The 21672-nt window shown below is 59.1% G+C and overlaps 1 protein-coding gene and 1 long non-coding RNA gene across 2 annotated transcripts; one reads left to right on the top strand and one right to left on the bottom strand.

Moving 5' to 3' along the window:
* Window positions 1–2174: 2174 nt before the first annotated feature.
* Window positions 2175–8044, bottom strand: LOC121059186. The gene is made up of 2 exons (XR_005814451.1): window positions 6810–8044; window positions 2175–6150 (listed from the first exon to the last, which is right to left on the bottom strand). It is a non-coding gene; the product is annotated as an uncharacterized LOC121059186 (long non-coding RNA).
* A 421-nt stretch (window positions 8045–8465) lies between these two features.
* On the top strand, window positions 8466–12888 carry BTG2 (BTG anti-proliferation factor 2). The gene is made up of 2 exons (XM_040535642.1): window positions 8466–8634; window positions 9718–12888. Exons 1-2 carry the CDS (start codon window positions 8472–8474, stop codon window positions 10056–10058), a joined length of 504 nt encoding a protein of 167 aa, XP_040391576.1. The 5' UTR covers window positions 8466–8471; the 3' UTR covers window positions 10059–12888.
* Window positions 12889–21672: the final 8784 nt, after the last annotated feature.

Here is a 21672-nt window from a genome sequence, read left to right as displayed (position 1 = left end):
ATGACCCCTACTTTACTAACTAGCCAACTCCCTCCTTCCCTCCCTGGTTGCACACACCCTGGCAGCGCAGGGCGAGTTCCAGCTCCCAGGCCAGGCATCTGGTCGAGTCCAGCCTCTCTGACCTTCCTTGAATAACAAAACTTTCTGTGGGACTTCTGCAACAGGTCGAATGAAGAAAACCACATCGGCTTCCCCCCCTGAAGCCTGCGAGGCAGCAGTAAAAGAAGTCAGCGAGCCGAAGAGAGGAGGGCATTCGCTCTGGTCCGTAGGATTTGGGGAGCAAAGGGCTGATTTTCAGGTCTGCTGCGTGCCGTGGTGAGGAAGTCATCTAGCGCGGAAGGGACCAGCATCACCTCAGCCCTGCTGCGTTCTCCTTCCTTCCAAACCTTCCCGAGGGAGCTGCTAGCTCCGTCTCTGCTCTGGTGCTGAGCTGCCTTTTGTTGCAGGCACAGAGGAGCCGTGTGCTGCTCAGGGAGAGCTGGAGCGTGTGGCATCGTGGCTGGAGGGGAGGTTTGGGAAGCACCCGGGGGTGGCTGCATGCGGTACACCCTGCGCCTGCCTCCCCCTGCGCAGGTGCAGCACCCACCAAAAACCAATTAGCCGGCTTTGCCGGGGAGGGCTGGGAATCCTTGGGAACAGCCTAGAGCGGTCCTGCAGAGTCCACCTGCTACTCGGGAGGTATCTTTCCACGCGGGGATCAGCCTGCCTCTTGGGAAAGGGCACCACCCAGATCTAAGCTCTGCTAGGGTGTTGCCCTGCTTTATCTGGGCTGTCTTTGTGCGCTAATTGATGTTTGCAGGGCTTGGGAGGTTTGCTGGGCTCTGGGAAGCACGGGCTTCTTTCATATTTGTGGGTGTAGCCTGAGAAGAACCCCAAGGACCTTCTCCCAGTGTCCCTTCTCTCCCACGCTGGAGCCTGGACCATCTGCGCGCTGCAGCTCCTGATGGCTGTGAGACACAAGTCCCTGGGGATTTGCAGTCTGGGCACATAAAGGCCACAGGGAGATGGATGGATTGGGCAGAGCTTTGTCAGTGGAGCAGCTATAGATAAAACCTGACATAATCCATGCCGTGGAGTCGAGCTGGGGACCAAGACGAGGGCTGGTGGGGAGGGAGAGAAGGGCAGCCAGACCCAGAGCTTGTTATGGCCAGGAGATTCTGGAGTTAGCCATGGCCAGGTCAGGTTGCCATAAATGAATTGACTGGTTGTAACAGTGCTGGTGTAGGCCAAAATCTGGAAGTTTGCTTGTCTTCTCCTGTTAGCAGCACCAGCCACGCTAATGCTTTGAAGTCTGCATGGGACAGGCTTGATCTCTTCAGCCTTGTGGGAAAACACAGATCTTCCCAGAAAGATCCCATTTCTCTTTGACAATGTATGTCCTACGGAATCCTTCAGCAAAGGACTGAGTGGTGGTACCTCAGGTCCCTGATGCTGCAACAGAAATCACTTTAATCTGTAACCGTCTCCTTCTCTTCTCTCAAGTGTGGGTAAACCAGCTGCTCTTCGTGGGCTTTCAGAAAACAGCCCCAAGCCCCGCAGAGACTCCCCGCCCGGTGCCGAGACGTCAGGCGGCTCTGAACAGGGGCGGTAAATTCACTTAGTGGCTGCTACAGCAACGGTGCCTTCGGTGCTCCTGCCCTTGTTTTGCTGCCGACGATTGGGGTTGCTATGGCGCTGCGAGGCACGTTATCCTGCATTAATGCTTTATAAGCAATAAACGCAGATTTCGGCAACGTGCTGCTCTGGCAGCTCGTCGCAGCGTAGCTCCCCGGCCGAGCCGGAGTTTGGCAGACGAGTCGCTTTTTCACCACTTAAAAAATCCCGTCTCGCGGTTTCAGCCAGAGGGTTTTTCTGAACTTCTCATTTCTAAGAAAAGAAAAATCCCTTTTTCGTAGCACGGCTACGTTGGAGTGAAGTGTGAAAGCCCTATATATAGCCCTCTGGCCTGCCCTAGAAGGAGGGGTGTGAGATAGGCCCCAGCAGGGAGCTTTGCCTGGAAAGCTCTGGGGAATGCAGGCGCTGCAGCACGGGGGCCTGCAGCTCGCAGGAGGGGCCCCGTGCCTTGCCTTTGTGGCTTTGAGCAAGACCCAGCATCTCTTAGGGCTCCGTTTCCAGCCCTCACAGCTGCCTACCCTTCGTTAGATCCTAAATCCCAGCTCGTGTGGCCGTGCTGAGGAGGATTTGGCTCCTGTGTCCTGTGGCATTGGTGGGTTCGCCACCGGTTGCGAATCCCCAGCTACGGGGAGGAAAATCATGTTTTGACTGGAGCTAATATGCGTTCGGGGACTTTCTGGGGCAGACACACCCCGGGGTGCTGCAATAAGGGCACTGTGCACACACCCATGTCTCACACGAGCTGTTCACCTTGCTGCGCTGCGGGGACGTGGCAGCGCCAAGGGCTGCTGGAGGGCAGAGGGGTGGAGCGGGACGCTGCCTTCCTCCCGGAGCCCCACTGATCCTTGCTCCATTTCTGAGAGCAAGCCAGGGCTCTGAACTCGTTTTTATCTCAGGAGCTAACAAGCCCGTTCCAGGCTTTACAGCTGGAGACTTTCTCTGGACGTGCCCGTGCAAAGTCCTCCATTCCCACCCTGCTCTGGGCCTGTCGCCGCGCTGAGCGCCCTGCCGGACCTCTTCTCTTGCCCCCTTCAACCCCCTCCAGCTTTGCTCGACAGGAACAGAGGTAGGCGGAGGCAGTGGCATCCTGCAAAGAGGATGTGGAAAAAAACAATAACCAAATGCAGAGAACAGGAAACCATCTGTGAAATCAGCGTGAGGTCATCGACATACCTTCCCCGACATGGCAGCTTCGAGAGGAACTATTGTCTGAGGCTTCTCCTCCAGCCAGTAAGGTCGGGCTTTGAACAAATGTCTCCTTACACAAGGCTCTGTCAACATGGGTTCAGCGAGAAGCTAGTAAGGCCAAGGAGAAAACCTCCAGAGTGCACTTAAGGCAGCTGGAGCCAGCGAGTGCTCAGCACCGTTGGAAAACTAGGCCCAAAGTCCTCAGAAATTCGAAGAAAAAGCAATTACTGTGGTTGCAGCTCCCTCGAGTGCAGCAATGTTTGCTTCCTAAAATACTCCCGAACAGATGTGACATTCGCAGCAGGTCAGATAGGTTGTTTTCCATGAGGAAACAACGGCCTGCAATAAAAAAGGAGGCTCAGAGGGAGGTTGTTGTGAGGAAGGCATCTCCTGGATCGCTGCGGGCAGTCGCTGAAGCCCCGGGCTCGTGCTACAAAAGCTGCTGTGCTCAAACGCTGGAGGGCATCCAGCCCTCAGCCCCCGTACCCTCTGCGGATGAGGCAGAGGGGAATATTTAGTGTCCTGAGAGCCTGCAAACGGAGCTGCCCCGACATGCCCGGGGCGTGTCTCCGCATGTCCCATCCACGCTGCGGATGCTGGTGGAGGGAGGGCGGCTGGTTACAGGCGGCACAGGCAGGCCCAGCACAGGACCCGGCTGCCAAAACGCATTCAGGCCCCAAAATAGGTGGCAGGGGGCACAGCACAGCGCACGCCGTGGAGGCACGAGGGCTGGTGAGCTTCCAGGAGCTCGGCCTGGCGAGAAGATGCTCAGCACTTCTCCTGGCTGAGCTCTGGGCTGCCAGGAACCCATGCGTGCTGCAAAACCAGGGGCCAACCCAGGGAGCTAACAGGTTAAAGAGGCTTTGTTGTCTGCCCCTATCCTTCCCCCTCTCCGATGCGTTTCACACGGTTCGCTCAGTCTTATTTCACAACCGCGTGTTTTGAAAGGACTTATTAGCTCTAAGTGTAGGCTGGGCATCAGACTCTTGCTTTATTGTTTACCCTGCCTGCTAGGCCTGTTTCTGGGGTCAGACCTGGGTTACCAATTACAGCCATGATTAAACACACCAGCCCTGCTTACCCCTGGGCTTTTTTTCCCCTTAGATTCCCAGTGACTGCGCTTACCCAGTGCTAGCAACCAGGTGGCTGCTGGCAGCACGATCCCGATGTCTGCGCCTTCTCCGGCAGAGCCAGATAATGAGATTTGAACGGGGCCAGTCCATCTATTATTTTTACAGTTCAGAAGAGAGCCTTTTTTTTTTTTTTCCCCTTAACATAAAGACAGCCAGCCCTCGCCTTCCCAAATCCACACGGCTAACCTTAAAATCCTTCTCAAACGCTAGGGTAATTGGGAGGGACCCAACCGGGAGAAGTGACAGCTAATTTAGCAAGCTGTGGGACACATCTAATCGGGAGGATTTAAAACGTTAATTCTGCATGTAACTATTTCGCTGCTGATAACGGGGGGCGCGGATTCATGACTATATGACTGGCGGCTGACCCAAAGGATATTCAGAAGCTGGGTTTTGTGTCGGATGCCTCAGGAACTTCAGCCCACCGTGGTGAGAAAGGTGCCCCCTCCAAAACTACCAGCTCAAAGCAGAGCGTGGGAACAGCTGCCTTTTAGGTGTACACAAACACCCGGAGCTGCTGACTCCTGCAAAGCCCAAGTCCCCGTGAGCAGCTCGGTCTGGCCGTGCCGAGTTTTAACCCTTGATTGAAAGCCAAACGCTCCCCTTTTATTGTAAAGCTTCCAGCTTGACTGGTTTCGAACCTCCTTTGGATAAACAGAGCGTTTGGAAGCCTATCTGAACGCCTCATTCCTGCCCAACCAGTCCCAAAGCTGGTCTGGCCGATTGCTATGGCGAGGTTTATTGTTTTGGTGTGTTTTTTTTTTTTTTTTTTAAATTGAAATCTAAATGCTCTCAGCCATTTCCAGCTAAACACAGGGCGGAAACTAATCTAGCCAGAATGACATTAAAGCAGCTCTGACTTCGCTTTTTAAAATGAATTTTATTTTCTAATTGTTTGTTTACTCTCCGGCTCCTCAAAGCAGTTGGAAGGCGTGCATTAGGTCTCCTGCCCCGTCTTTAAGCCTGCCCGTCTCGTAACAGGGCCAGAAGTTATGGGCACGTAACCCGCTTAGAGGCCCTTGAGCTCCACAGGAAATCTCTTATTGGAAGGGCTTAACGAAGACAATCTGATTTGGGGGAGCTGGGCCTGTGTCAGCCCATAGGAACACGCCAGACAAAGGCCCTAAGCTGCGAGGAGAGCCCCGGTGATCAGGAACAAATGGAGGACCTGAATTCGGAGGATGGTGCCACGCTTACTTCATCCACTTGCGGAGCAGGGGGGACCAGGGGAACCTGTTGGCCGAGGCCAGGGCGGCACTGTGCGAGCACTGCTAGCCCTACCGGCGAGCACACCGCGCCTGCTCTCAGTGCTATTCTTGGCAGGCTGGAGGACAGGACACCTCTTGCTGCCGTTGTCGTCCTGTGACTCAGGTCTGGGCGATGCCATCCAAGTGCTTTTTAATGTGATCCTTCTGCTGGCCGGGGGCACAGCCCCTTCTCCCTGCTCCCTGCTCGCTCAGTTGGGTTGCCAGCTCTGCTTGGGCCTCCTGGGCTTTGCCACGGCAGAAAAGTCGTGGGTTTGGTCTCACTTTACCTTTTCCCGGTGTATTTGCATGAAGGTGTCTTCTGTGCTGATGGCTTTGTTTGCTTCCTAATTTTACGCTGGTGATGACCGTGCCCACACGCTCCGAGGGCGTTTGCTGGCTGGCAGCACAGGTGTGTTTGAAGCAATAAAGCTCTGCGCGGACGGGCTCGTGCTGTGTGTTTATGCAGCCTCTTCCAGGGGCCCCCGGCTGCTGCTGCAGCACAAATCACCTCCCCCCGCATTGTGCCGTGCTCCGGGCTTCGCATGGACCCATGCGCTCTTTCATGTGTGTTGCTGACTTAAAAAAAAAAAAAAAAGTCCTTAGACTTTAATCCTCGGGTTTATTTCAAAGCTTACAAAGACAAATCTGGTTTATAGCAAGAGATTTGCCAGGTTCCTTGTGCTTTGCGGATGAATGGAGCGGCAGATGGAGCGGGGTGGGAGGACCCGGGGACCCCTTGGCTCTATCTTCTTGCTGGCTTGACCCTACTTCTGTGCTGCTGCCTTTCTTCTGAGCTGTGCAGAACAAGAAACTGGGTCAGTACAGACCTCTCCTTGGCACTACCTTTTATATCGACGTCTTCTATGATTTCAAAAGCTATTTTCCTACTCTTTTCTCCTGTTTATGGGCTACACACTGCTATGTAGCCATCCCCTTGTGCTTCAGGTGCGAAGTCCCAAGCACAGCGCCTGCATGGAGGAACGACAGAGGTGTGAATAAAATGAGCTGCAGACCCTGGAAGCAAAAAGCCTCAAAAAATCCAGTTGGAGTCATGGAAAACAGTTGGGGCTTGGAGACCTGCTGTGCTAAGAGGTGCCCCACAAACTCCCCTCTGTTGACTGCTCTCGGACGGCTCTTGCCAAAAGCAGGGTGCCCAGGTGGGCCAGGACCCTACGGGGTCCCACGGCAGCCACGATGGGGTGGGGGCAGGCGGTGTGCCTAAGGACATGCGCTCCTCCTGCACCTTCTGGGGAGCGAACGCAGTGCCAGGACGGGAGCAGCGTTTGGGAACCGCTGTGCCTGGGCTCGCAGGGCATCAGCTCCTCGGGCAGGAGCAAAACCGGGTGAGCTGATGCCCTGCCCTGCCGTCTCCAGCTGCACCCACTGCCTTTGGAGGTGCCAGATGAGGCCCTGGCCATCGAACCCCTTCCCACTGGGGGCTGTACCAGAGCTGAGCCCTCAGATCCTCCCCCGGAGCACGGGGAGAGGTGCGGGGCTGCCAGACGATGGCTCACAACAACCCCGGTTCTCTGCCAGGGAACGTTCATTCAGAAAACCCATCCTGTTTTGATACCAACTCTCTCAGGGCTGATCAAAGCGGAGGCAAGAACAGAGCCTGGCCTCCTACAGCTGCCGTAGCTTCGGGCCAGTTTCAGCAGAGGCTGGGCCGCCTTCATCCTGGGCAGCGGGGCCGGCAGCGGGGCCAGCCGCTGCAGCTCCCCGTTTCGTAGTGGCTTTCGGGTGCTGCTCGCGTCTTGCTGAGTGCCAGGGCCATGCTCTGCTCGCACCGGTTCTCCTCTCCCCTCCTACTGGGCTGGATGCAGGCACCCGAGGACGCTTGCTTCAGCTCCCTGCCTGCCTCGGCTTGCTCGCCCCGCTCCGTGACAGGACACGTCCTGGCGCTGCAGCCACCTCCTCCTGCTCTCCTGGGGCCCTCGCTCCTCGCCTCGAATGCTCCCTGGGCAGGAGGACAAAGGCGGGTGTTGTAGTGTCCCCCTCGCCCCCCGGGGTGATGCTGAGTTCTCCCTGCTTGTTTCGGGGATCTCCGGAAAGGCTTTGGCCTTGCCCAGAGCCCGGTGACGAGGGCACAAGGACCTACGATGCGTCTCAGGGGACTTTTGGCGATGGAAACCTGCCCGCGTGCCCCTGGGGAGGTGCAGTGCCCCATGCGGGGCGGCAGCACCCGGCTGTGCTGGAGGGAAGGGGGCAGAGGGGACAGAGCTGGGGACTGTCACAGGTGGCTGAGCCGTGGTGTCCCAGCCCAGAAGTGGCACCGAGACAGCTCTGCTGCTGAGCCAGGGTCCTGGGGACCACCAGGACCCCTCGTGCCAGCCCCGTCCCGTGGTGCCACTGGGCTGCGGGGATCCCTTTGTGGGGGTGACCTGTGCCTAGGGGTCTGTGTCCGTGTCCGTGAAGGCACCCGACGGTGGGCAGGGGAGGAAGCCTGGCACCGGTGGTCCCACTCCTCCAGGCTGTGGGGCTGGGGTCCCGCACAGCACCCAGCACCCCCGCTCCATGGGGTGCACAGCACCCAAGGGTGCCTGGCACCCAAGGGGAGCCTGTCACCACCTCCCCCAGCACCACGAAGGACACCAGGACCCGGGGTGCCCTCCACTGCTCGGGGCAGCCCGGGGGGGCCCTGCCCGACCCCTTTCTCCCAAGGGACCCCCCAAAAAAACCCTCCTGGTGCCCCGGGGCTTGGGGGGGGGCGGGGGGGCTCTGCTTGGGGCGGGGGGGGCGGCGGGGCCCGATCCCGGTCCTGATCCCGATCCCGGTCCTGGTCTCGATCCCGATCCCGATCCCGATCCCGATCCCGGTCCTGGTGTTGATCCCGATCCCGGTCTTGATCCCGATCCCGGTCCCGGTCCCTTCCCCCCGCCCCCCCCCCCCGCCGCCCCCTCTGACTGCCCCCCCCTCCCTCCCCCCCCCGTGCTGACGTCACTCCTTCCAGGGCGCTGAGCTCAGGCGCTATTTGCATACCGCCGCCCGCCCCGGCCAATGGGAGCCGCCGCGCCGATGACGCCTCCCCGCGCCGCTCGATATAAGCGCGGCGCCGAGCCCGCGGCCCCCGTGAACCGAACCGGGACGAGCGGGGCCGGGACGGGCCGGGAGCAGCTGGGACCCCCGAGCCGAGCCGGGACCCTCCGAGCCGGGGCCGGGCCGAGCAGAACCGAACCGAGCCGAGCCGGGACCCCCAAGCCGGGTTGATCTGAGCCGAACCGACCCCCCCAGGGCTGATCTGAGCCGAACCGGGACACCGGACCCCCTCCCACACGCACACCGAACAGCCATGAGCCCCCGGCGCTGCCCCCCTCGGCCCGAGATGCGGCCTGAGATGCTGCCCGAGATCGCCGCCGCCGTCGGGTTCGTCTCCGGCCTCCTGCGGACGCGGGGCTGCGTCAGCGAGCAGCAGCTGCAGGTCTTCGGCGGGGCGCTGCGGGAGGCGCTGGCAGGTGAGAGCCCACCCCCCCCCCCCCCAGCCACCGGCGAACCGAGCCCCCCCCCCCCCCGGGACTCTTCTTCTCGGCAGGACCCGGAGTCCACTCGGGGGTCTTGCCCCGCGGCCGTCGTGTTGCTGTCCTGACCCGGTGTCCTCTCCCCGGGGACATGTAGGGGCTGGCACCCATTCGTGTTCCTTCCCCGGCCCCCAGCCGTGTGCCCCGTGGTGCTGGGTGGGTGTTTGTGCCCTGCATGGTGCCCATCCGTGTCCCCCTGGGGGCTGGCACCCATCCATGTACCTTCCCCAGCACCCACCTGTGCCCCCTTGGGTGCTGGGTGTCTGTTTGTGCCTTGCCTGGGTGCCCGCCCGTGACCCCCTGGGGCTGGCACCCACCCGTGTCCCCCACCCATGTCACTGTGGGATCCTGGGTGAGCAGCTGCTGCCTCCCCAAAGGTGAGGAGCTGGACCCCAGCTGAGGGTTTTGTGTCTCTTCCCCCAGTTGCACCCCATAGCCTTGATTGGGGTGGCCCCAAGCTGGTCTCTGTGCCTTATCCCTGTGAGTGGTGCTCTAGCCCTGTGTCGGTGGGGTTTCGGTGCCCCCCACGCCCCCATCCGGTGCCCAGCACTAGCTGGGTGGTGCGGGCGTCCCCTCCCAGCCTAACACAGCCTTTGTGTTATCAGCCCCGAGACGGGATGGTTTGTTTGGTGCTGCGCCGAGATAAGGGGCAGCGACCTGCCCCTGGAGTCACAGACTGACCCGGAGGCTGCTCCCCGACCGTGGTGGGGTGGTGCCACTGATATTGTACCTCCCCCCCCCACCCCAAGTGGCTGGGATGAGGTTTTGGGGTCCTTTCTGCAGCCCCCGTGGCACTGTCCTGCTGGGGGTTTTAGGACCTGAAGAGCAACACCCCTGTGCCTGGGAGCAAGCAGCAGCCAACCAGCCAAACTCTCTGCCCTGGCCTCCCTGATGGAGGCAGCCAAAGGAGGACTCGGTTCCCTCTGCCTTTGTGGGACCCCCTTGGGACTGCAGCGGGACACAGACCTCGCGGCGGCTGCACGCCCGCTCACCGCTCTCCCCCTCTCGCTTCCCTTGCAGAGCACTACAAACACCACTGGTTTCCCGAGAAACCCTTCAAAGGCTCCGGCTACCGCTGCATCCGCATCAACCACAAAATGGACCCCATTATCAGCAAGGCAGCTAGCCAGATCGGACTCAGCCTCCCGCAGCTCTACCAGCTCCTGCCCAGCGAGCTCACGCTCTGGGTGGACCCCTACGAGGTCTCTTACCGCATCGGGGAGGACGGCTCCATCTGTGTCTTGTACGAAGCGACCGCCACGAAACCCGGGAGCTCCTACGGGATGCTCACCTGCAAGAACCAGATGATGTTAGGTCGCACCAGCCCTTCCAAAAACTACATCATGACTGTCTCCAGCTAAATACTCCTCACGTCCTTACACTGCCAAGACCCGGGCTACTGTATACCTCATCTGAGGATCTATTTTTAAAATGAAGAGCTATTTATATTTTTTAAGAAAATCCAAGAAAATCCAAAATTAAAATATTGGGCACTGCTTCAGACAGGAGCAGTGTTTTCGGTGCCTTTTTTAAAGCTGTTGCAAGCTTATGAGTTTTTATTATGAAGCCGATATCTACCTAATTAGTGTTGGATGGCAATTTCAGTGGGCTGGCTTGCTCACTTGGGCACCTTGGAATGGAGGAAGAGGGGGAAGAGGTAGGCTGGGAAGTGTGGCTGGTGGGGGGAGATGTCACCTCCTCCCTGTCCTGGTCCCTAGCAGTGTTGTCACCAAGTGTTGCGATACTGCTGGGGAAGGGACAAGGGACATCTTTCCTTCACCAGTTTCACTTCCCAGCTCATCTGATCTCTGTGGCCTGGATAAATAATATAGGGGAACCTTGCCCTAAGGGCTGGGTGATGCTGGGGGCCCTGGGACCTCTCCTGCTTCTGCTTTTCTGGACCAACCAACTCTGAGTGCTGCAGCTCTGGGCTGCCCCCCTGGAGCACAGAGCAAGGGGCAGTGCATGGGCGGTCGCCAGCCCTTCCATCTCCTGCCTGCTGCTGGGCTGAGGGGCCCTGGGGGTGTCCTCGCCATGTGAAACACCCGAGGCAGAGATGTGGTGGCTGGGGAGCACCAGGCTGTGCTGTGGAGGTCCCCAGGATGAATACTGCAGATGCTGTGGTGGCACCGGCGTGCTCTTTGTTCCTGGTGCTCCCCAGTACCTGGCTGTCACCACAGCTTTCTGCATGCTGGCAGGGTGCTCCAGACCCTGAAATCAGCTCTGAATTACAAGGCCTGCCTGCTCTGGAGGGCTTGGACATCCTGCCTGTGGCCTCTTGCGTGTAAAAAATTGCCTAATCTGGTGCTGACGACCTGCTGTGTCACTTCTCTGGAAGAGCTGAAGCAACTTGCCTTGTGCCCTAGAGGTTGGTGTCAGATCCTCTCTTGCCTTCTCTCCTAAAATCCTGAAGTATTGGGGATCTCTGCCCCCTGTGCTTGCTGCAGTTCTGAGGCTGGGGTGCTCAGGTGCTTTGGGGTCAGTGTTGCTTTTAAATTTCCACCTCTTCCCTCTCTTCCTCCTCTGGGTGCTCAGCAAGAGGCTGACCCTGGGAGCTGGCTCAACTTATACCTTGTTGGGGGCACCACCTGGTTCCTATTTCTTGGTACACAACTGTTTTGCACAATTAATGCCTGGTCCTGTGCTTTGCCCATTCAAGCAGAACTCCTCGTGGAGTGCCCGCGGTACTTGTATTCAGGGAGACTTGCCTGAGCGTCGTTCAGGATTTGGCCCTTAAACTGCTCTGGCTACTACAGGTTGGGTGGGAACCAGCAGTGCTGCCCCAAGAACTTTTATCTGCCTGCTGGGGAATGAGCCTTTACTGGGATGTTGTATGTCCGTTGCCTTTTTCCTAACCAGCTGGTGCTCCTCCAGTGATCCTGGGAGAAGCGATTGAAAAACCAGGGCATTGACGTGGTTTGTTCTAATAAAACTTTCCCCGAGCTGTTTCGCAGCATGCTCTTACCTTCCTCTTTTCTTGACCCAGCAGCTGACTGGCATAACCAGAGTTGTTCTTTCCCAGCCTTTGATGAATCAAGTTCTCAGACAATTGTGCAATATATTTCAAAACCCTGAACGCTCTGGGAGAGGAAGGAAGCCTCCTGTCTGCCACAGTTCTTAGCTTTTGTTTTTAATATTAAAAATAGCATAGCTTCCCCAACTTGGACTGCTTTTCAGGTGGAAAAGTAAGTTCAGATTTCTGTAGCAGTTTCAAATCACGATTTCCTGAACTGGAAAACCAGCCTTGATTGGTAACTCACCACTTGACATTTTAACAGGATCTGTTTGTCCCTGAGCAGTAATAGGCAGCAGCTCTGAAGTTGCATCACTTCCCTCTGCATCACTCGAATCTCTCACATCTCCAAAGCAGAAGCTGAAAGAAGCACCGGGGCTTTTCCCTCGGTGGCCTTGTGCAATAGGTGACATCACCGAGAGGGGAGTGCTCGGGAACTTCCAAAAAGCAAGCTCCTTTTCCAAGGAAAAGGGATCTGAGTTCAAGTCATCACTTAAAAATCTGCTTATGTGGGAAGCTCCTGAGGAGAGCAGCGATGTCGCTGGGACGAGCGCTGTGTGCTCTGCTGGGCTCCTGGCTGGGTGGGGAGTTTTCCTGGAGGCTGGCACTTGGGTTGTAATTTGTCATGATCGGTGCAGTTTTAAGGTTTTACCCCTCTATTACCCTGTTCCCTCCCTCTTACCAGAAAAGAGCTCATGAGGAACGGCAGCCCACACCAAAGGAACACACTAATCTTAGCGTGCCCCCGCTCACAAAACAAAAATAGCCAAGTTCTCTGTCCCCGGTGTGGAGGAGTCTGGTGTTAAAGGTGTTGTTAGCTTCAAAGCCACCCGGATCTGGGTGCGATCCATTTCTCTTGTAGCTGGTTCCATGTAAAAGCTGTGAATTAGTGTGCTGTTGCCTTTTTTGCCTACAAGCCTGATACTCACTTTTAGAGCCGGATGGTGTGTGTTTTAGGAGCGTGTCTTGGGGGGGGGATTCCTCTCCCCGGTTAAACAAGCTGGACTGTTGAACGGGACCTGCTTTTTGTGTCTGGTGAAAATGGTAGAGAGTTTGTAAGCTACGCTCGGAGGAGGGAGTGGATGGTTACTAATTGTATAGTAGTGTTTTTATATACGGAATGTACAGATCCTTTGACAGACGTATGCTTTTGTTACTTTAATAAAAATGTAGCAGTACCAGCGAGCCTTGTCTTCTTCCTGGGAGCTGTTGTGTGCTTACAAAGAGGGTTGGGATCACAGCCGAAATCCCACAAATGCTGTGGGCTTGGGTAACCTGTGGCTGGCTGCTAACACCCAGCTGTGAGGAGGAGGAAGAAAGCTGCTTACTCGAGGTGCTGACTCAAAGCCTGACCCTCCAGCCCTGCAGAGGGAAGGCTGGGAATGTCAGTGACTAACGCAGGGCCGCGGGTGTCCTGCCACAGCTCCTTCCCATGCTGACTTGGCTCTTCTGGGCCGGGCACTGGGGGCTCAGTGCAGCTTCTGGAAATCCCATCTCCAGTCAGGGCACCAAGGTGCTAGAGATGACTGCCAGCTCCTTCCCAACACTAAAAACAACACCAAAAAATCTTGGAAGCTGGTGATTCATGGCACAAAGGTGGCTCCTGGTTGTCCCCAGAGGAGTTGACCCCATGGGGTGCCACAAAGTCCTATTGCTGAGCCTTCCCTGCTGCCCTTCCAGGCCCAGCTGAGTCAGCAGCCCCCACGGGGCAGGAAGGGCGCAAGATCAGAGGATCGAAATGTTGGGACTGGCGGAGGATGCTCGGGGATGGTCATGGCAAAGGCAGCTGGGGCTGATTCAGGACAGATCCTGTTTTGGCTGTGTTGAGGCTGGTGACTGCAGCAGGGAGCTGTGACAGGAGCGGCCACCTCGTGTCCTTACCCCCACCTCTATGCTCAGCTTCAGGCCGGCCTTATATAAGTAGATTCACCAAATCAGCTCATGTGGGTGCTTTCTTTGGTCCCAAACCTGCCCAAATGTTTCTGTAAAATCCAGGAGGGCTTGAATTGCAGCCTGCAGGGTCCTGGTCCCCCACCCCAGCTGCTCCCAGGGCTGAGGACTTTCTGGAGAGCCGCTGCTGAGGGGTGGGCACCAGCCCGGCCCCACTGAGTGGGCCCAAAATCACCTCCTCCCCTTCTGCTTTTATCATGCCGGGCCTCCTTGAGGAGGAAAGCAATTTGCGGGCTGATGTTGGTGCTGTGTCAAAGCCACTCCTTTTTGAACTCATCCCTTCATTAGTTTCAATAAACACACCCAAATTGCTGCTGCTTGTGAAACGAGGCTGTTAGGGAGGAATGGGCGTCCCGCTTGGCCGCTGATTAGCTCGGCAGTCACGCAGGTTCAAAGGCTTCCTGCAGTCAGCTGATGGTGGCCAGACCCTGTCTGGCTTGCCCAGGCCAGCGTGCCACGGTCCCTGTTTGGGCCGGCACAGTCCTTGCCCCAACCCGTGCACCCCAGCCCGTTTTTGGGGCCATAACCATGGAGTCTGGGCCAGCACGAGCAGAGCTGAGATCCTCAAAAATCTGAGTCACCGGTAGCCAAGATAAAAATACAGCTCTTACACACGGTGGCGTCTAGCGAGGAGTCAACTCCGTGGCGCAGCAACCAGACCCCCCCCTGCCAGCCTTTTAATAGGTGACTCATCTGCTATTTTTATTTTGTTTGTCATGTTTTTTCTGGTAGGATCGCGATACCTGGCGTTGCATGCTGCGTTACACCAGGGGGGCGTCTTTATCATCCCCCCCCCCAAGCCCTTCCCAGGCCTTTCGAGGCTGGGTCTTAGCCCTCAGCCTGCTTTCCCATCACGAGGTTGCCGAGCATGTCCCAGGACCAGCTCTGGAGCACGGGGAGGCTGAGCAGAGGCACGGCTGCATTACATCCCTGGTACCAAGGTGCTCCCCTGCGTGCCTGGAGCAGCTCCAGGAAAAATGGAAAATAAATAAAAATGTGCCCACCTCTGCCCACCTCCCGCCTGTTGCAGTTTGGGCTCTTTTTCTGCCCTGCTTTTTGTTGGATTTCTGCTGGGATTATTATTTTTTTTTTTCATTTGAGTGTTTCTGGGAGGACAGGGAAGTGCCTGGCTCAAGGAACCCGGGTCAGATAATGTCCCTGTAATCAGAGATCGGCATGATGTATAAACGAGCACACATCCCTGACGTGTCCTCGGCGAGATCACAGCCCTTTGGCCCTGCCTGCACCGCCACACACCTCCTGCGTCCTGCAACCAGGGGGAAGGATGAGTCCCCATGAGGTGACACCCACCTGGAAATGAGTTTCCCCCACAAAACCCCTCCATGGGCAGTTCTGGGTCGAGCTTTTGATGCCTACAGGGAGTAAAAAGGGCTTTAATGTCCTGTCCCCAGCGCTGTGCTGTTCCCCTGTTTGCCATGCCAGGCTGCCCAGGCATGTGTGTGTGCAGCTGCAGAGCCGTCTGTCCGTCCTCCTGGGGGCTGGGGGTGCTTGGGGCTGTCAGTTGGAGGAACACGCTTGGTGCAAAGCCCAAATCAGCCTCGGGAAATGCCCTGACCCGAAGGCAGTGACCACCACAGGACAGGATCTCCACAGGTCCACGCAGAGATTTTGCTCAATTCACATCAAAATATCGCTGGATTTGTGCGTGTGCATTTGTTTGGCTCTTTCCCGGGGCCCCTCCAGCAGCAGCTGGGCATTTCCCAGCTGTGGGTTATCAGAAAAGCAACATCAGCAGAAATGAAACCGGGCGCCGCCGAGCCTCCTCCCGCCGTTCACGCAGGGCTCGGCCTCCGCCAGGTGCTTCCTGCCCTTTGTTTGCCAGCGGGGCGAAGGCACCGGGACGGGACGGGACGGGCTATTTCGGCTCAGCCGAGGCCAATCAGGCACTTGTGTGGGTGCAGCCGTGCTCGCCTGTATCTGGGGCGAAGCAGCCGGCAGCGGCTCTCGCCGCCCTGCCCCAGCCTCAGGGTTGGGAGGGGAAGGCGCAAGCTCCGGGGCACACCGGTGCCTGCAGTGCTGCGCAGCCCAAATGATCTTCCCAGGATCTGCCGGAGCTGTAGAAAGTTTGCAACCACGTGGCCCGGCAACGGGAAGGTGGTTTGTGGGCTTTGGAGGGGTTGGTGCTGTGCCAAGCCCACGGCGCTCTGGGTGGCAGCCGGGCGGCAGGGCTGCGGCATCGCCACCCTTTGCAAGCTCAGGGCGCAGGCAGGGGTCCCTGGGACTTGTTTTGCACACAGGCTGCTGTTTTTTATCCCTTAGCGAGGCTGGCGGAGAGATTTCTGGCTGGGAACTGTGATCCTCACCTGCCCTTCCTCCTGCAAGACCTTCTTCTACCTCTCTGGAGAGCGGAGGGACCTGCTCATGAGCTCCCTGCAGCCCCGACCCTTCCTGGCTCTGCTCTTGTACATCCCCGACAGCCCCACGCACACCAGCACGAAGGGGAACACCCGCCTCTGCCTTTCCAGCCCTCGCTAAAAACTGAACCGAGACATGGAAAAAAACCCCTCCTTCCTCCACAAAGGTCACCGGCAGATGCGAGCACGTCGCGGCCGCCACACACCCACTCGCCTCCCCCCACGGGGCGCAGCGCCCGTCTCGGTGTTCGCATCTCCGCCCTCGCGGCTCGCTGGGCTTGGAGGGGCTCCAAGAGCAGCCGGGGCAGGCTGCAGCGTTGCTTCATGCTAACTTACCCTGAAAACCTTCCCCCAGGAGGAGCACAAAGCTTGGGGCTGAGCCCCGTCTCCGCTCCCTGCTCGCTCCCTCTTGCTCCAGCGCAGAGGCACAGAGCAGGTCCCGCACAAACATGTGGTTTCTTAAAAATTACGGCAGGGAGAGAGAGGGGATGGGGCCGTTCCTTGCACGAAGGGGGAAGGAATCTGCTGCTGGTGCCCCGAAATCGTGCCCTGAGCACGTCCCTTAGCACACGGGGCATGGCACGGCCCCTCAAAGGTTGTCCACCTTCGAGGCGAACGCATCAAATGGCACAAAAGTGGGGTCTGGAGAGGGCAAGGCCCTGCTGGGGATGGGACAACCCCACAGGACAACCTGCCTGGCCCCACAGGGCTCCAAATGCAGTGGGACCCCGCGTCTCCCTGCTCCCGCAGTGCCACCGAGGGGCCCAGGGTCCCAGGGGCTGACTCGCCCCAGCCACCCCCGTGCTGCGTCCCCTGGGGAGAGGCTCCCTAGGTCCAGACAGATGGGCAGGGGGCGAGGAGCCACTTTCAGCTGCTTTTTTGTTCTCCCTCTGCGCATCCCACGGGGAGAGCTGTCCCTGTCCCCATCCCTGTCCCCATCCGGGCCCCTCCGCAGCGGCTGCCCGGCTCCGACGCTCTCATTTACGACCTGTTGGGGGATAAAAGGGGCTTGTTGGCGGCGGCGAGCAACTGGTGTGCGGGGACAACTGTTGCCATCTGTCTGCTGGGGCGGTGGGGGGGGGGCCGCGGCTGGGGCTGGGTTTTGTTTCCCCTTTCATGCACCACTAAACTTTGCACCTTTTGTTTCCCAGCGAAGGGTTTGAGAGAGCCAGGGAGAAAAAGAGGCCTCCCTGCGCCACGCAGGTCAGGGCAGAGCTCGCTCAGCTCGCCAGGGGATTTGCATACGATTCTTATTAAATATTATAATAGTAATTACTGTTATTTCAGGAGTCTGTCAGCATTGGGCAACCTGAACCCCTCCGTCCTCCCCCTGCACCCTGGAGGCACCCTGGCACGTCCTGTGCCACCGCGCTCCTGGTGGCATCTGATGGTAGCGGGGCACAAACCTTGGGGACAGGAGGCTGTGTGTCCCTCGAGCAGCAGCAGTGCCCTGTAAACCCCCAGGGACGCTGTGTCCCTGTCCCCGAGGGTGTCCCTGTCCCCAAGAGATGCTGCAATCTTGAGCCCAAGGGATGCTGCGCCCCTGTCCCTGGGGATGCTGTGCGCCTGTCCCCAAGGGCTGCCGTGCCCCCCCATCCCTGCGGGATGCTGCACCCCAGTTCCCAAAGGACATCGTGCCCTTGTCCCCAGGGGACACCGTGCCCTGGCAGCAGCAGCAAGGCGAGGGCACGGTGCAGGCAGGGCTGTGGGAGCAGCCAGGAGCGGCGCTGGCTGCCCCGGGGCATTTTGTGCTTCCTCGTGGAGCGGTGTCAGCGTCTGGGACGGGAGCGCAGCGCCCGGGGCGAGCCTCAGCGGGGCGTGTGAACCTCTCCGGGTTGCCTGGGCTTTGTTCAGGGCCTTCAGCTCCTCGCTTTGCTCCGCTTGTGCCACATCCAGGGGTCAGCAACAGCATCTGACCCCCTCTGCAAAACGCAAGGAGCAGCCCAGGTTCCCCCAGGCAGATGGGTGCTGAGCAGGAGACACCAGGAGGGACCAGAGCAGGGGACACGGTGCCAGGCCAGCCCTGAGAGGGGACTGTCACCTCCCTTGCAGTGGGTGGCTGCTCTCCACCCAGTGCACCCAGTGCAGAGCCCGGATCAGGTCAAGGTCTGGGATCCTGAGCCCCCGAAGGACTCCACAGGGGGATTCTCTGGATTCAGAGCCAGGCAGGGCGCGTTGGGGCTTTTTGTGTCCCCAGATTGCCAGCTCCAGACCAGGCAGACACACACGGCAGTACTCAGGGTGGCCGGGATGGAGCAGTCCCTGCCGGGCTGACATCCCGGCCGGTGGCAGACATGGAGGGATGGGGATTTAAGGGAGATGCTGGGTCTGCGTCCCAGCCTCTGCTGGATGAGAGAGGTTCCCCTCTGGGGAACCGCCAGGAAATGTGTTATGGGAACGGGCCACGGGCAACAATGTCCCTAAGCCCTGCACCGTCCCCCTGCTCCCAGCTGCCAGACGAAGGGCGAGGCCCCTTTTCCCTCTGACAATGCCCTTTTACCGGGGAGTTTACGTCTATTATAGCACCAGATAAAACAGAGAAGGGGAAGGACGGGGCTGAAGCGGAGCAGCTGCCCTTGCTGGCTGGTTTGGGGCTTTGTTCTGAGTTAAAAGGCTGCAGCCAGGCTGGGACAGCGGCCGCTGCTCCCTGAGGAGCGAGGGCTGGTGTGTGTGTGTCCCCGGCCGCTGGGGGTGGCTCTGCAGGGGGAACAGCTGGAGTTTGCCCCAGGAAATTCCCCTCTGGGTGTTTACCAGGGGCCGTGGCTCCATTTTGGGATGTTACAAACACCCAGCGAGCAGAGCAAGGCTGAGTCTGCGCCCCCCAAACCCCGACCCCCCCAAAAAAAGCCCAGCAAGGGAGGCGGTGGGACCACCAAGCCCCCCGGCCACGCCAGCCCCCCGCACTTTTCACTGCTGGCCGTGGCTCGGGGCTGCGGCACGGCTCGGGGTCCGCTGCGCCTTTTGAAGCAGAGACAAAGCCCGTCTTGATATTTACGGCACGTGCAGCGGGAGCGCGGGGCGCGCGGGGCTGCGGGACAGATGGCGAGTGAAACAAAAGGGGAGGCAAGAATGGGAGCCGAACAGATTGGGAATTTCCTGCCCTTCCCTCGCCCCCCTGCCCAAACGCTGCTGGGGACGTGCTGGGGACGTGCGGGGAGGACGGGTGCCAGTTCTGCAGTACAGGGGGGCAATCGGCCCTCTGATGGCCCCCAAAGTGTTTTGACTGAGTCCCACCAGCTGCTTTGGCCTCCCTGAGCCCCTAAATCCTGATCCCCCAAATCCCAGGCTCTGTTTAACTCCTGGCGTGGAGCTGCGAGCGCTGGGAAGCGTCGTGTTCCCCCAGGCCTCAGTCTGCTCCTCTGTGAAATGGGCCCACGCGCTCGGCCTCGAGCGGTGCCGGGGGCCCTGCCGAGCTCTGTCCCCCCACCCCCACCCCGGCGCGTGTTCCTGCTGCCTCAGCACTTTTCTTATCTCTTCCCAGCAATGTCGCAGCTGCCGCGGCCCAGATCCAAGCGGCTTATTAATAATCAACTTTTATTGCTCGTCACGTCGCGAGCACGTCTGCAGACAGCCAGGTGCAGGGGAAACATTTGCGGCCAGCCCTGCTCAGCCCCGGCCACGGGGTCCTTTTGTCCTCAGCACCATCCAGCGTGCGAGCGAGCGCACGTCGGCGCGAGAAACGGGGCCATCGCCTCGGGGAGAAACCAGAAAATTCAGACGGCCCCGTCCCGACCTAGTCCGAGAACAATAAAGGTTTTAGGTTAAGGCTGGGGAGAATTGAGCAAAGGGAAGTGCTGAAGGACAGGACGCCGGGTGCACGTCCCCGTGACTCACAGCGGCCCCACAATCGCCCACCCGCACAACGGCGGTGCCGTGCACGGCGCTCACGTCCCCGGGGGGCTCTGTCCCCCCCAAACCCCCAGCCGTGTCGGTGCTGGCCTCAGGTCAAAGCTGTCCCTCGCTGGTTTCTTCTCCCCAGAGGAGAGTGTTTCAGGAGGTTGTTTTTAAGCTCAAATCCTGCGCTTCCTGGAGCGGTGCTGCGCTAAGGGCTGGGGAGCGCTGGAGCTGAGGGAGGCTTCGAGGGGGAGAACGGAAAAACGGGGAGGGGAAGAGGATCGGAGGGAAGAGCCTGGGAAGGGGTTGGGGTGCTGGAACTGGCGGGTTTTTAGGGGAGCTCTGAAGAAACCTTGCCCATCCCCATGGGGAACCCTGCTGGTTTTTAGGGTCTGGCGCAGAGGTGACCCCACAGAGGCTGCGGGGCACAGCCCTGGGGGACCGGGGAGCTGCGCTCAGTTGGTTTGGGGCTTCCCCTCCTTTATGCTCCTTGGTGGGTCCGGACAAAGCCCCACACTCCGGCATCCTCCTCCTCCTCCCCCATAGTGGGACACGGGCTGCTGGGGGGGCCCCCCGGACCCCCGCCCCTCCCAGCAACAGGAGAAGGAGGAGAAGGAGGAGAAGGAGGAGAAGGAGGAGGAGGAGGAGGAGGAGGAGGAGGAGGAGGAGGAGGAGGAGGAGGAGGAGGAGGAGGAGGAGGAAGGGGATGAAGCCCCCATCCTGCCCTCCCCTACACAGCAACAGGGCAGCGATTGGGCGCTCAGGGGCTCGCAGGACCAATGGGGTCTCCCCCTTTTTTTGGGGAGGGAGGGAAGGGAGGGGGCAGCGGAGGAGGGGGACGGCGCAGCCCTTCTCCCCTTCGCCCCCACCCCCGCGGGAGGCAGCCCCCGGCCCCCAGCTGGTGGAAAGCAGCAACTGCAGCCGCGGTGGGTGAAGCACCCCTGGGGGATGCTTTTGGGGTCCCAGCAGGGCCAGGTCTTCCCCCTGGTCCCCTGCCCCGAGCTGGCTTTTCCCCAGCTCTCACCCAAGAGATGCGCTTTGCTTCTAGGGTGGGCACCCCTAGGTGCAGGGCGGCTCCCAAACCCTGTTGCTGGGACCCCTGGGTGCAGGGCATCTCCCAAACCCCACTGCTGGGGGCCATGGGGAGTGGGAGAAAAGCCGTGGACACGTGCGATGGGCAAAACCAGCACCCAGCAGCAGCCTCGGGGACCTCAGCAGGCTGCAGGAGGTGGCGATGGGGACGTGGGGTTGTGCCCGTCCCTTTGTGGCTCTGGGATGTGGATAAGGATGGGGAAGGGGGCTGGAGTGGGGTCTTCATGTCTCTGCTCCCACCTGACTTCTGCAAGAGCCTTTCCTGGAGCAAGAAGCCCTTTCTGTGCACCCCAGCTTTCCAAAACTCCTTCCCATCTGGTTTTTTTTAAAGCATCTTCCAGCTCAGCTGTTAAAAATAAGCAAGGCTGAATGCCAGAGGACTTGAAAGCATCCAAAATATAACGACCAGAAGCACTGCGCCAGCAGCACTGCCATCCTTTCTCATCCTTCCCCTAACTGGCAGCTTTCAGCGTGTGTTTTTTCCCTCTATATTTTTACACGAACTCCACATGCGGTGTGTTGGGGCGGCAGCTCCGTGGCGTGGGGAAGGCGGCGGCCGTGCGTGCAGTGTCTGGAACAGCCACCAGACGGCAAATCCAGCCTGGGTTATGTCTGCGGGAAGGTCTGGTCTGCAGGAGGGGATGCTCAGAGCAGCCCGGACACACGGACCTCGGCCTCTCCCTGCATTTGGGATCCCTCAGACAAGTTTGG

Source organism: Cygnus olor, chromosome 24 (assembly GCF_009769625.2).
Source record: "Cygnus olor isolate bCygOlo1 chromosome 24, bCygOlo1.pri.v2, whole genome shotgun sequence".
Taxonomy (NCBI): domain Eukaryota; kingdom Metazoa; phylum Chordata; class Aves; order Anseriformes; family Anatidae; genus Cygnus; species Cygnus olor.
This window is presented reverse-complemented; position numbering and strand designations above follow the sequence as displayed.